Below are 16118 nucleotides of genomic sequence, written 5' to 3' on the forward strand. Positions count from 1 at the left end.
GCGCCACAGCCGAAAACAACATACCTATAAACACTTGCAAAGTGAGATAAAACAAGATTGTGTCCAAAGTACACGGATGTCCCACTCCCATTATCATTTTCCATGTTCAATGGACCGTGAAATTGGGTAAAAAATCTAATTTGGCCTTAAAAGTAAAAAGATCAACTAATAAGGAACATGTGTACTAAGTTTCAAGTTAATTGGAGTTAAACTTCATCAAAAACTACCTTGACCTAAAACTTTAACCTGAAACTCACACTTTTAATTTCTATGTTCAGTGGACCATGAAAATGGGGTCAAAAGTCTAATTTAGTTTAAAAATATGAAAGTTCATATCATAAGAAACATGTGTACTAAGTTTCAAGTTGATTGGACTTCAGCTTCATCAAAAACTACCTTGACCAAAAACTTTAACCTGAAACTCACACTTTTAATTTCTATGTTCAGTGGACCATGAAAATGGTGTTGAAAGTCTAATTTTATTTTAAAATAAGAAAGATCATATCATAAGGATCATGTGTACTAAGTTTCAAGTTGATTGGACTTCAGCTTCATCAAAAACTACCTTGACCAAAAACTTTTAACCTGAAGTGGGACGAACGGACGGACGCACAGACGAACGGGGGCACAGACCAGAAAACATAATGCCCCTCTACTATCGTAGGTGGGGCATAAAAAAGATTGTCACAAAAAGTATAATCACAAAAATACTGAACTGAATCGAAAATTCAAAACGGAAAGTCCCTAATCAAATGATAAAACACATCAAATGAAGAATGGAGAAATGTCATATTCCTGACTTCACTTGGTACACTTTTACGGCAATAATTCTGCAAGGAGTTACTGGCAATTTATGCATTCATTGTCATTGATTTATGAAGATTCTGTCTCGTTTGTCATTTTGGCTGTTTGTAGTTTTTCTCAATCTTCTGTTTTTTGCCAAGGAAAAACAAGGTAAAAATCACCATTTAATAGCAAAAACTCCCATGGGGAGAGATTGACTGACAATATTTGGGACATGTTGACATTTTTATAGATCTTGTCCTGCTGATCATTTATGCTATTCTAAGTTTCTCTGAAGGGGAGGGCTGAGATCTCACAAAACATGTTTTACCTTACCACATTTTTGTCTGGCCTTTGTTAAACTTGTGTCTTTTAATTTTAGTTCATTCAACATGTTTTGGAGTAAGTGTGTCCGACATCCATTTTCAGGATTTTCTTGCTGTGTTGAAGACCCATTGATGGCCATAACCTTTTTTCTGCTTTGTTTGGGTAGTTGTTTCTTTGACACATTCCCCATTTCCATTAATCTCAATTTAATCTAATAATCATTAGCTCAGTTGTAAACCAATGATTAAGAGTAATTGCTAATATGGTTTCAAAAACTGGATATATTTTTTAAGGCAATGCCATTATTAGTTCGGCTCCTATAAAAAGAAGAAATTAATATGTTGTGTCATTTTAATATACATATTTTTGACTTCATTACACTTCTGTTAATATAAAGATACAGAGTCACTGTTACAAAAATGAGTTTCATCAAGTTAAAAATCTGCAGGATTTTTGTCGTTTTTTAAAAACAAAGATGTGTAAGGATTTGACAGTCTAGTTTCAAACAAGTAAACATCACACTTCAATTGAACAATATAAGAAAGATTGCAACAGAGCTATTTACAATATTTATAAATCCTGATTTTTCTTTTAAACAAAATTTGTATATATACAAATAAAAAATATGTTTAAAAATATTGGTAAAATATAAAATAACGACTTAAAAAAACACAAATAACATATAAAACAATTCACATTCATACATGTATGCACTCACAACCAATACTCTTACACCATGTGCCATTCTCTGCATTACATGTAAGTCACATAATAATAGGAATAGTGTGTTAACCAGCCTTACCAATAAACATGATAAAAGCTCATAAGTTTAACTTTTAATAGAACTACCACAGAACTGAAACTTCTCAGCATTGACTAGATATAAAGTCTCATTGAAGCTTTCATCCAAAACTGAACAGGATAAAATTATACATAGTTAAAAGGTTCTGTGATGAAAAAAAGTTTATCCAGAAACAAAAGAAATGTGAATTGAAAAAAATACATTCTAACAGTTCTAATAAAAATGCAGAGAATGACACTAAAAGAACGAGACAGAAATATTTAAAATTAAAATAACAAGACAATGGCTTAATACACTGTCATTTCTAACCAGATTAAAACTGTTTTGGTTAAAAAGAATTTTGAAATAATTTTAATGTACTGTTTATATATATTTAAAAAAAATATGATAAAAATAAAAATTGTGATATTTCTCTTTTTCTAATACATACATGTAGAGTAATATAACCACCCTTTTCCCCAATCATCATAATTATTTTACAATACATTTTTTTAACAGGTTTTACAGTACAAATCAAAGAAGCCTTACACTACACACATCATCCCTCATGCACATGTATGACAAGAATTTATAGCAATGAATATTATTTATAATACTGATGGACTAGTATATTTTAAGTCTGCTGTTATACTTCCAGGAACCGTTTCACCAAACACATTTATACTTTATGTGTAAAACATCTGGACCCAGTTGTTGAATGTATTGAACCACTAAAGAAATTCCAATGATTTTTATATAAAATAGCAACAGTGTTGAAAAGCAAAGCACAACCCAATGCCATTGCAACAAAATGTCAATTGACTTTGACAGTAATCTTGTGGGGGACAGTTTACCCAGTTAATAAAATTGAGAATGGAAGAATTAAGAATGATATGTTTTAAGGCAGCCCTTTTTTTTATTCATCTTTATTGAAAAAAAGTTTGTTGTAAGAAACGGTGGACGATTATTCTGACAAACTTGCCTGATCTTAATAAAATAACATTATGAATGCTTTTATATCAATACTGATTTATCAAGGACAGTTATTATCACAGACCAAAGACTAAGTATAATTCCACTGTACTTCAATAAAGCAAGTGATTGTTATAAATAATAATTAACCTCCACAAATTAAACTTACCTAACAGTTGCAATATGTTTTTTATTGACCCAGAGTATATTACTTTGCCATTAAGCATTATTTATTGATATAACAGACATGCCCACCCACTAGACATGTAATCAACTATTTGACTGTGAAATATCATAAGGAATTAATTACATCCAAAACTACTTCTCTCATGATAAAGACAGAACCCAGAGAATCTATGTTCAATTAATCTGATACAGGTCAGAAAAATCAATGTCCACAGTTCTACTTCCTCACCATATCAATGGCAAAAAGTTTTAAATCATGTAGCCAGTGTAGCATAATAAAGTAATAGAAATATATTTTGAAATCATGTCCTTTTAACTCTTCTATAGAAATGTCAAGTTTAAATACGGTTGACTCAATACAATTTGTATGACTGTATTCATTGCATCTATATGCTTATTAATAAAAGTAATTAGGATATAATATTATAGATATACTGAATGCTTTGTGATTGTATAATAAAGTATGCAAATGTACACCAGTTACATTTTTTATGTAAAATTATTTGACGTTTTCTCAACTTATTTCATGAAAGAGTTACCAAAACATGAACAAAATTTTTATGAAATTCTAGAGATGTATTATTTACCTCAAATTTGTCATATATTGAAACAGAAAAAAAGCTTCTTTCAAGGACATCTAAAAGTCATTGCTAAAATTCTGAACTGGTATAGTATATATGTAAATGCAATAGCAACTTAAAACACGCGATAGTAACACACTTCTATTTATATCTCAAGATAAAAACATGGCAGTGAGAAGTAGAACAACACAACAACACACAACCTATAAATATATATTATGTCGATAGTAACCAAATTTCAAAAATGATTAAAATTGTACTCAATTGTTTATTTCTTCTAAAGGTCATGTCTTTAAACTATGAGATTAAATCTCAGTTTCAGTGTGTTTATTTAGGAGAAAAAAAAGGGATGTGCATTTATGTAACACTTTACCTGAGTATATTTACACCTCAAAATGTATGTATGAAATGTATCCAAGAAAAAGTACCCTATATTAAAAGCATATCCCTGCTTTCAAAAAGAATAATACATAATATTTGTCAATTTAAAAAAATCTCTTTCTAAAAACAAAACAATTTCTGTGAAAGATAAGACAAATTAATAAATATAAAAGGATCATCATCAATAAAACAGCTGTATTAAGCACAACCCAATCCTAAAATTTACAAGTGAATGTTTCATTTTTAAAATTTAGATATAATTTTTTTTTTTTCCCCTGGCAGCAACCAATCTTTACTGTTTATATGGAATGACTTTGCTCTAAACACTAAGTCACAAATTCATATTGAATAGGAATGAAGGTTACAGTTACTTGCTGGTCAAATGAAAATGTATGGTTAATTAATACTTCCCTGCTTAGTTCAAATATGCACAGATATTGATTTCCAACCTCAGTACCCAGATCAATATGTCTGAATTCTGGTCTTGTTACTCATGACCTGTATTTCTTTGACAGGCAGTTTGTGGATATGATATAGAAAGTAATACCTTTGGGTGATATTGTTAACCTTACTGATGAAAAACAGTTGTGTATTTACAGGCACATATAAACAAGCAGTGGTAGTTTGGCAACAGTGAATCATCATTGGAATTAAAAAATGATATGATTTTAATCTATTCACGATTACCCTTACAGGCTGGCCTCTCATTTCTTTAATTTTCTTATTTTTTTAAGGAATAACCAAAATTAAACATTTCACTTTAGTAAAGTTTTTTTAATTACTGCATACATGTACAGGTATTATAGAAAGGGCAAAAAGATATAATTGAATCAAATGTATACATATCGGGATAACCCATTCAAAAGCTAACAATATAAAAGGTGTTTAACAATGCCAAATATTTCACTGCATTTTATTATTTTGCCTGTCGTCATTTGAGGAAATACCTAGAATAGTATATCTGGGGGAAAATTTAAGCTCATTCTTTTCAAAAAATCACATTTCAAAGTTTCCTGGGTCAGGTTGACAATACTTAGTTATTATGGTTATGATTACACCAACATATTATAAAATAAAAATACAAAATAGGTTCAATTAAGACAGTGGTGTTTAGTTACACAATGACAATACTTGTTTTGTTTGTAATTTAAATTTTCTCTATGCATGTAGTGACAACAACATTTCTTTTATTCAGGAAGTTGAAGAATTATTTGGGTGTTTCTTTTTCACCAAATACATGTTGATCACCTCAATACATTTCATCATAATCCAAAATATTTTTATAAAATGAGATATTAAAAGAAAAATAAGAGCCTTATAACACTCTGAGACAAGACATTCAAAAATAAATTATTAATTATCAAAGTAGCACTCACAGTACACATCACATGGTTTCAAATAAATACAGCCTCCAGTCAAAATGTTAAAATAACAATGCTGATCACAGAAAGGCTTATATTGAATAAAAACTCCTGGATTTTTCTGATGAAGCACATCTCTCGACACTATCCAAAGACTCAACAAGTAAAAGAAACTGTTTCAGTTACTATATATCATTTTCATGCACACACACGATTATATCTACGGACATAAATACTCCAGACTTGTTCAGTTATACTAGTGCATATAATATACTTGAAGACTTTCAACCTTGAACAGAATTTGGCTTTCCAGAATATAAAGTGAATCACACAATCATTTATTACTGAACATCAGGCAATAAATTTAGGGTGCATGATGATCTGTTAAAACACTAGATCAAGAAATTTTGGACGGCAATTCACAAAATTTGCATCACAATACTTGTAAACGATAATCTCTACGTTGTTGATCCTATTTGTGGCAGTTTTGTTCGTGGGGGCATCGGAGCCGACATTTCATCATAAGTTACTGGGTTTCGCCCTTTGCTACTTGAATTTCCACTTTGTGGCCCTTTTGAAATTATTACACTTGCAGTATTAGCTGTTGATGTCTTCCTTCGTGAAGCAGAGTCGGTTCTTACTTCATTTGGTGGTGGTTTTGGCAACCTTCGTCTCAACCACGGATGTCGCAATGCCTGACCTGGGGTCATTCGGGTTGATGGATCCCAATCTAAACATCTCTTCATAAAATCCGAAAACAACGGATCTTCACATCCTTTCAATGCAGTTACCAGATCTTTACTATTTGGTGGACCTCTAGGTTTTCCCCTTCTTGACCGTCCACCATTCAGTACAGTGCTGCCATCAGGTAATGTTGTAACTGTACAGTATCTTGGATAACCTTTTGAACTGATAAAATTACGTGCTCTCTTTGACTGATCCAATAACTTTTGGGGTGGCATGCCATTCAATTCAACAATGCAAGCTAATTGATCACCTTCATCTTCTCCTGGAAACATTGGATATCCAGTTAACAATTCTGCTAAGATACATCCTAAACTCCACATATCTATAGGCATTCCATACTTTGCACCAAGAATCACTTCAGGTGCTCTATAAAACCTAGACTGAATGTATGTGTATATACGTTGATGTTCATAACAACTTGAACCAAAGTCTATTACTTTAATTCCACTACGACCCTGTTGTTTCAAAAGAATGTTCTCTGGTTTAAGGTCACAATGAATGATTCTATTTTTGTACAATGCATCTAAACACTGCAAAATTGAGTGAGCAAACTTTCTAACGAGTTGTAAACTGAATCCCTGGAATTTATTTTTCTTAATGAGTTCATACAAGTTCATACTAAGTAATTCAAATGTAATACAAATGTGATTACGGAATGAAAAATGTTCTAACATATGAACTATGTTCATAGTATTGTCCTTGTCTTGCTTTTTAAGGTGCTCTAAAATTCTAATTTCTTCTTGTGCTTGTCGGTGAAAGCGTTTTTCATTACGAACCATTTTCAATGCAATGTGCTGAGCTACTTTATGATCATAAGCTTTTACTACTTGACCGAAGCTACCTTTTCCTATTACTTTTAATACTTCATACCGATATGCTATATGATCATGTGGCACATGAATATAGGAGCCTTGATCATCATCATAACCATTATTGTTTGCACCTCCTACAACACCTTGCCTTTTCTTTGCATTTTGTCCCACGAAAAAGACAGACGGAAAATTAAAGATTTCATGATGCTCAAAAGATGTCAATTTATGCATAAACTGTTTCATTGCCGATTCTGGACTCCATGCGGTGTTACGTCGCGCTGCGGAACCACCTTTGCTCCCAATACTTCCTGCACTTGAACTAGGACGTGCTACAACGTTGGAATCTTTAGATGAATCTCCTGTATGCTGTCCATGATGTTTTGAATGCGAGTGATGTTTGTGGTCTTCGTATAACTGCTGTACCTTCACGCCACTCGCTATGTGGGCACTATGGGCACCACCCCCTACAGTTTGACTTGTAAGGGGTGGTAAATGTTGGGCTGGATCTATTGTTGTTTGATGAGAATACATGTCGCCAGTGGTCAGCATAGACCTTGTTCTTTGAACCGAGAGTGGTTGAATTGGCAGGGGTTTGACTCGTGTCGACATTTTCCCCCCTCCTGATTGTTTATGACCCTGAGATTTTGCCTGGAGACCAATTTTGTCTTCATTTGTTAATCATTCAATGATCTCACCTCAAATTTGTTGTTTACATGGTCAATGAAATGTAGAATTACTGTCTGGCATCAAATTATATCCCAAAAACACATCTGTTGCTATTTTTTAAGACAGTATGGAGGATCGGTTGCCAAGCACGACCCAGTTGTGCAGTGTCTATGACGTCATGGAAACTGTGGTCACATGTGCACAGAAAAGAAATCAATACATTTTACTTGTAATTTTTACAAAACGAAACACACGAGTATATTGGATAAAACATTTTATATTAAAGGGGCACTAGCTGTCAAATTCATTGTAACCGATTTGACTCAAATTCTCATATTTGGTTTATAACAATGTAAAACATTTATCCAAACTATCAAAAGTCTAAAATAAACAGTTTACAGAGCATGGGGTAGATAATATATAGGTTCGTTTCGTGTGTATTTTAGTCCAGACGCCATCTAATTAACTATCGATTTGACCTCAGATGACCATATAAGCGATGTAAACAAAAATAAAGATACGAATAGATTAAACCAACACGTGCAATTGCATTTTTATAGGTCTGTTTGATTTTATTTTATAGATTAAAAATAGATGTTTCTCATTGTTTTTAACCATATAAGAATGAATTTATGTGCATCGAATTAGTAATCAAATGATTTACCGTAGTTTCACTTTCATTGTTGACATTCTTTTTCTTTAAATAACCAGTACACGTACAATGCATGCGTTGTCAATCTCTAGCTAGGGGTTAACTTGAAGTTCACATGAATACCGGTTAGAATGATGATGACGTTTTCACTTGCAAGTGAATCAGTCAAAAATTATGTGTAATCGCTTATTTCAACAAAATTAAAGGAAATTGATTGCTAAAAGCAAATTATTATTTCATTATTCCAATTTGATTAATGATTGATCTAAAAAAAATCATACTTTATTTTTTTATATATATCGTAGCTAGTGCCCCTTTAATATCAAATGAAATATTAATGAACATATTAGGAACATATATATTAAAAAAACTGTTCACAGAATATATATAAAAAAATATATCATTGGTAGCCACTTCTAAGGCTACTTGAATAATTGTAAAAATCATATATAAATTCTGTACTGTAAAAAAAGTAAAACCCTGACGGATTAAAATGCAAACATAATATACAAAAGAGTCAACAAATATACAATTTAACAAATAAATAAAACTGGCACCGTGATACTATATTGTACATTTGCGAAATATTTTGTATAATCAAATCAATCAAATCAAATATTTGTCGTATAAACTTTACAGTTTGTGACCAACATATAATAACACAATAAACATACATATCAAACATATAATGATATAAGTATTTGTGAAAATCAAAGTGACTATTCCCAGACTGAAATAACTGCATTTGTGATAAAAGCACGTGGATAAAAGTTTCATATCATATTATGCCAAAAAATCGAAATATATAAATTCGCTGAACTAGTAGTCCCAGCTTAATCATTGCATTTTTTTGTAATATTATATAGGCCTAGACATGATGGATATCAAGGGCGGATCAAGCCATTTTAAAAGGGGGTCCTAACAAAGGACAAAAAGGGGGGGGGGGTTTCAACTACATGTCCCCATTCAAATGCATTGATCGTCAAAAAAAGGGCGGTATATTTAAATATACAATTCCTTGGTATAAGGGTAGACCATCCAATGAATGCTTCAGATCAGGAATACGCAACAGACATGATTAATTAAAACAAGACCGTTATAGCTTGTTGTCCAGGGTGAGCCAAGGCTCCGTGTTGAAGGTCGTACATTGACCTATAATGGTTTACTTTTTTAAATCGTTATTTGGATGGAGAGTTGTCTCATTGGCACTCACACCACATCTTCCTAAGTATATCTATATAATTCATCCAAATAACACAAACAAAACGTGGAATTACTAGTATTCAATAGTTGTTCCTACTATCTTTTACTCGAACAGTCAACAACAAAAATCAGCTAATCAAATACCAACACAATTGGTACAATAAAATATAAACATCTGCCACAGTTGCAACACAGAGCAAATCTAGAAGCCACAATTAAGCAACATTAGAAATAAACCAAGCATTAAATTCTACTACAATCACCTAATAGATTAATCAGATTAAATGACAAACGACCTTCTCTAATATATCTTCAGTCGTCAGGAAAGAACACCATAGAAAGCTATATATGTAGTACACAACAACGTGGGACGAGAAATCAACCACAACCATGCAAATTAGGCTTCTACAAAGTGGTAAGACCAAAAACTCAAACCAGGCAATGGAAAACAACTGTCATATTCCTTGGTACAGGCATTTCCTTATATATAGTAAATGTTGGATTCAACCTTGTTTTATGGCTAGCTAAACCTCTCACTTTGTAAAAAAAATCATCAACTCTGATTTGGTTACAATACAAAACATCGGCAGACATCCAATTCTTTATTAGATATAAAGGAGCGAATAACTTCTATTTGAGGTTAATTGACGATTTCATTCGGAGCCGGCAAAATAGCCACTGCCTACATTTAATCGTTTGAATATCATATTTTTTAGGAAGATTTTGTTCTAATTAAGTATTGATGTCCTCGATATTTGCGTCTGCAATCATGACATGTATTTATAAAACAGGTAAATATGGTCTTCAGGGGCAATAACGTCTAGACGGAATCTGTTGACAATTTCGATAATCTTGGCTTATTTGTAGATCTTTATATCGTGCTTAAGATCTTGCTCTATCTGTAATGTTTTTTTTGTAAAAAATGAAAAATGAACAACTTTCAAGGTCAACAACTCCTATAAGCAATCAATTGACGATTCTTCCATGTTGACTAATTTGAAGATCCTATTTTGTTAAAATTCTCTCTCTTAACTATAGTTACCAAAATAATGCAAAATGTTAAAAATCATCATGTATAGGTAATTATTCTTTTAAAGGGTAATTTGAAGATATCTGCTAACTTAAAGTCAAATAACTTGTAGATCTAATTATTCTGGTCACATAGTCATTCGTCCTTTAAAAGTTCTCTATATATACATGTTGTCAATATAAAAACCAATTAAATAGTTGACACAGCATAGGTTTCTGACACAGAATGAATGTGGTCTAATGAACTTAAAATATTTTTTTTGCCTTTGAGCAATTCACTATGCTGTTGAATATTAATCCTCTCAAAAAAATGTTTGAAGAAATTTTCTTTTTATTTATGAAATCTGAAATGAGAAAAATTTAACCCCCCCCTTTTTTTTTCACATCCCCGTTTCCCTTTTTCCAAAACTGATATCAATTCCAATTTCTAATGGAGTTTGCAACAATAACTACTCTTTTAAATACATCATAAAATATTAAAATGTAAAATAAAGTGCTTGTTATCACTGAATGGTAAAGATTGGTTGGTAGTAAAAGTGAATATACATTGTTTATTGTATAAAACAATAAAAAAAACTTCATCAGCAACATTTTATATTGGCAAATTTCCAATGAAGTTATTTACATAAAGTTATTGGCAAATAAAAATAGAAAATGACATCATAGTCATGTCTGGCAAATGTCCAACATACATTATCTAAAAACATTTTAGATAAGATAAGGAAAAAAAGCTTCATCAGCAACATTTTATATTGGCAAATTTCCAATGAAGTTATTTACATAAAGTTATTGGCAAATAAAAATAGAAAATGACATCATAGTCATGTCTGGCAAATTTCCAACATATATTATCAACTTCTATTCTATACAAAGAAAGATAACTCCAATTGAAAATTAATTGCTATTGCACAATATTGTGCAATTAGATATTTCTTGCTATTGTGCAATACTTGATATGGAATCCTGATTTGGACCAACTTGAAAACTGGGCCCATAATCAAAAATCAAAGTACATATTTAGATAAAGCATATCAAATAAGTCCAAGAATTTAATTTTTGTTAAAATCAAACTTAGTTTAATTTGGACCCTTTGGACCTTAATGTAGACCATTTGAAAACTGGACCAAAAATTAAGAATCTACATACACAGTTAGATTTGGCATATCAAAGAACCCATTTATTCAATTTTTGATGAACAAAGTTTAATTTTGGACCCCCATTTGGACCAACTTGAAAACTAGGCCAATAATTAAAAATCTAAGTACATTTCTAAATTCAGCATATCAAACAACCCCCAGGATTCAATTTTTGTTAAAATCAAACTAAGTTTAATTTTGGACCCTTTGGACCTTAATGTAGACCAATTTGAAAACGGGACCAAAAATTAAGAATCTGCATACACAGTTAGATTCGGCATACCAAAGAACCCCAATTATTCAATTTTTGATGAAATCAAACAAAGTTTAATTTGGAACCTTTGGGCCCTTTATTCCTAAACTGTAGGGACCAAAACTCCCAAAATCAATACCAACCTTCCTTTTATGGTCATAAACCTTGTGTTTAAATTTCATAGATTTCTATTTACTTAAACTAAAGTTATTGTGCGAAAACCAAGAATAATGCTTATTTGGGCCCTTTTTTTGCCCCTAATTCCTAAACTGTTGGAACCAAAACTCCCAAAATCAATCCCAACCTATCTTTTGTGGTCATAAACCTTGTGTCAAAATTTCATAGATTTCTATTAACTTAAACTAAAGTTATAGTGCGAAAACCAAGAAAATGCTTATTTGGGTCCTTTTTGGCCCCTTATTCCTAAAATGTTGGGACCAAAACTCCCAAAATCAATCCCAACCTTCCTTTTGTGGTCATAAACCTTATGTTAAAATTTCATAGATTTCTATTCACTTTTACTAAAGTTAGAGTGCGAAAACTAAAAGTATTCGGACGACGACGACGACGACGACGACGCCGACGCCAACGTGATAGCAATATACGACGAAAAAATTTTCAAATTTTGCGGTCGTATAAAAAATACATTGTTTTTGGGACAATAACTCCAAATAGGAAACATTGGTAAGAGATTGACCTTGTCTTGCTGATAATTTTAACCCTATTCCAGATTTTCTCTTACTGCTTTAATTTTAAGTATAACCAACAACCATTGAAATTTACTAAAAATTGACATTTCAAGGGCAATAACTTAAAAATTGTTGTCAAACTGTTCAAAATTCCGTAGGAAATTGTCCTTGTAAAACAGAAGAAATAACCATCAACTACAACAACCAAATACCTTTTATCACCAACAGTACACCAATTTAGTATTGTGAATATGTTATCTACCTTGGAGTCAGACTTGCAAAAGCATGAGACCCTTTAGCATGACTTCAACCAATAAGTTCAGCAGATACAGTCTTTAGACCAAACTCAAAATATATACCAGCAATACTAAGTCTGTTTATTTACAATTCCGATTGCTAGAGGATAGCTGTTACCGATCTACAAAAAGTAGGTAATTTCCACAACTGCTGTCTGGGAAATAAGATATTTTGGCCAAAAAAAAGACTGTAAGAGCTACTCAAAATCACCAAAACAACAAATTCAAGGCCGTAGCTAGGCATCTTATTTTAGTGAGGCAAAATAATTGAGCCGAGCGAAGCGAGGCGAAGCGAGGCGAAAATTTTTTTTGGAGGGTATGAAATGAATGGTGCAAAATCCTGCATTCTAGGCATTTTTAGAGAGTTTGATAATGTTTTGAATTTGGACGCTTTTTATATAAATTTTTCATATTTTAAGACTTTTACTAACACTAAATTTTTAAAAACTTTATTTAAATTTATATGTACGATAATCATCAAAATATCACTGATTTGAGTCTGCTGCCAGAACATAGAACAAACATCGATTCAGTAGAGTTTGCTAAATTTTTCTATGGCCGGTTCAGTCAAATCGTTTCAGAATATTAATTTGGTCTGCTGATATCTTTATCGAGATGAACATGGAGCATGTCAAGACCGCACAATCTTTCGCCACTCATGCATGCCCTTTTCCAAGTTTTCAGTTCATTTCAGGGCAGTCAATGTTTCTAAAGGTAGCACATTATCATCAACACAATGATCAATGTCTTCTTCCAATTCCTTCTCCATCAGCAATTCGGTAGCAGCATCGTAAGTAACAGTTTTGTTTGCAAAGGGAATTAAGCTTTCCTGTAAGAACCATCATACATACAGTCGCAGTTACAAAATATTAAACTCGCTTTTATGCTTACAAAGAGTAGACAAACTAGGGATAGAATGAGATTAGATACATGTATATGATTCTATCTATAGAGTAAGTATATATGATATGGGTACAGGGGAATTGGAATGGAGTTTTTGACGTTTATATGTAGTTTCAAAATTATTTCTGGAAATAGTTGGTGTTATTTTAGTTCCAGAATCTATAAATTTAGGGATTAGGGGTTGGGGTGTCCGATTCCGGAACCCCGAAAGAAACGAAATTCCGTAGTCCCGAATAAGTAAAGACAAAATCCCGTGTTAAAGGTAGATACCATTCCTCAATAATATCAAATTGGAATATGGGATATTCTTTCAATTTTTAGGTTAAAGAAACATGGATAAAACTAATCCATGCATTCATGTTTCATATTATTTATATTTTATTTATCTGTAAAGAGAAAGATTAAAGTTCGTGAAATGAATACACGGACAGGACTCCCCCTTGCGATGCCCAGTACTTGATTTGTCGAAAGTTGGTGAAACGGAGAAATGAAAACGCAGACATGACTGTCCCCTTCGGAAGACCAGTACTTGATTTGTCAGTCTACTTATCGTTTTTGGATTGTTCTAATGAAGTTATATGCAATACTCAGACTATGTTCACAAAAAAAAAACTAGGTTACTAGAGTTATTCCTTCTTTACCTTCAGTGTCGCTTTTTCTTTTTCTACAAGAGCCTGTTTTAACTATAAAGATCCATGGTGATTATCGTTACTAGGTTAATGTAATCGAGAAACATCACTCGTTGAGATGCTGAGTTATATCCAGGAAAAATAGTTTAAAAGGAATGATGACAAGTTATAAAAATTAAGGTTGAGAGAGAACAACAAATGACTATTATATTGAAATATATGTATTAAAAAAAAATAATCAGTGTCGAAGTTTTAGTGAGGCAATTGCCTCACTTGCCTCAAGGGTAGCTACGGCCTTGAAATTTCCAACAGAGATCAAATAAAGATGATACAAATGGCTAGGACATGTATTGTAAATGCCACATTCCACATTATAAGACAGCTTTGCATTGGACTCCTAACTGCAAAGAGAAATCCAGAGTGACCATGTAAAACCTTGCAAAGAACAGTTGCATCAGAGCTCCAAGAGATGGTTTGGTTTTGGTTTATGCCAAAGGACAGACAGAAATACAAGCAGTTTGTTATGGACCTATGTTCCATTGGGAATGAAGAGGATAAGAGAGGTAGGGTTATCAAATATTTCTGAAAATTCAACAGGAGATAGACCTGCTTACAATGTAACTTTTTGTTAGCCCTATGCTCACTGCTTTAGTTTTTTGAGATTTAGGTCAAATATTGCAATTAACCCCTTTGTTCTATTTTTAGCAACAGCTGCCATGTTTATTGATAAATTCATCTTCAAACCAGATAACCCAAGGATCATTCAGATAATTAAAAGATAAGTAGCATTTGGCCCAATAGTTTTAGAGGAGATGATTTTTTTACAACAGATAATGACTTCCAGTGGTCTCACAATCTTACCTGCAAACCTGCAGATGTAATGATACAGGGGTCACCACTCACCAGGATCATTCTTTTTTTTTATACCTCAAATGGTGTGATGTGTGTGATTGCAAAGAACTTTGTAGTGAGAAACTTTTTTATGTAAAATTGGGTAAAAAGTTAAAAAAAAAAAAGAGCAGAAAATGAATCAGATGCAAAACTTAGAGAATGCAGCTAAACCCCTGGTTCCCTTTTAATATTATACAATATTGATTTTCCTCATCATGACATGGCTGAAGCCTGATTTTTGTTTTACACAAGGTCAACTTGATGTGCAATTTTGAAAAATAATCATGGCATGCTTTCTGAGATTTTTTTTTGCAATATGCAATATGCATGTTTCATTAGCTCACCTGGCCCAAAGGGCCAAGTGAGCTTTTCTCATCACTTTGCGTCCGGCGTCCGTCGTCCGTCGTCGTCCGGCGTTAGCTTTTACAAAAATCTTCTCCTCTGAAACTACTGGGCCAAATCAAACCAAACTTGGCCACAATCATCATTGGGGTATCTAGTTTATAAAAAAGGGTGGCGTGACCCGGTCAACCAACCAAGATGGCCGCCACGGCTAAAAATAGAACATAGGGGTAAAATGCAGTTTTTGGCCTGTAACTCAAAAACCAAAGCATTTAGAGCAAATCTGACATGGGATAAAAATGTTTATCAGGTCAAGATCTATCTGCCCTGAAATTTTCAGATGAATCGGTCAATCGGTTGTTGGGTTGCTGCCCCTGAATTGGTAATTTTGAGGAAATTTTGCTGTTTTTGGTTATTATCTTGAATATTATTATAGATAGAGATAAACTGTAAACAGCAATAATGTTCAGCAAAGTAAGATCTACAAATAAGTCAACA

At 32.5% G+C, this 16118-nt stretch overlaps 1 protein-coding gene across 1 annotated transcript; it reads right to left on the reverse strand.

The window, feature by feature from the left end:
- Nucleotides 1–1443: 1443 nt before the first annotated feature.
- LOC139492656 (dual specificity tyrosine-phosphorylation-regulated kinase 2-like) lies at nt 1444–7792 on the reverse strand. Its single transcript, XM_071280812.1, has one exon. It carries the CDS (start codon nt 7538–7540, stop codon nt 5831–5833), a length of 1710 nt encoding a protein of 569 aa, XP_071136913.1. The 5' UTR covers nt 7541–7792; the 3' UTR covers nt 1444–5830.
- Between the last annotated feature and the right edge of the window lie 8326 nt (nt 7793–16118).

Source organism: Mytilus edulis, chromosome 1, assembly GCF_963676685.1.
Source record: "Mytilus edulis chromosome 1, xbMytEdul2.2, whole genome shotgun sequence".
NCBI classification, from domain to species: Eukaryota; Metazoa; Mollusca; class Bivalvia; order Mytilida; family Mytilidae; genus Mytilus; species Mytilus edulis.

Coding starts and splice junctions, on each gene's coding strand:
- LOC139492656 (XM_071280812.1), bottom strand. CDS start 7,540: ATGTCGACACGAGTCAAACCCCTGCCAATTCAACCACTCTCGGTTCAA.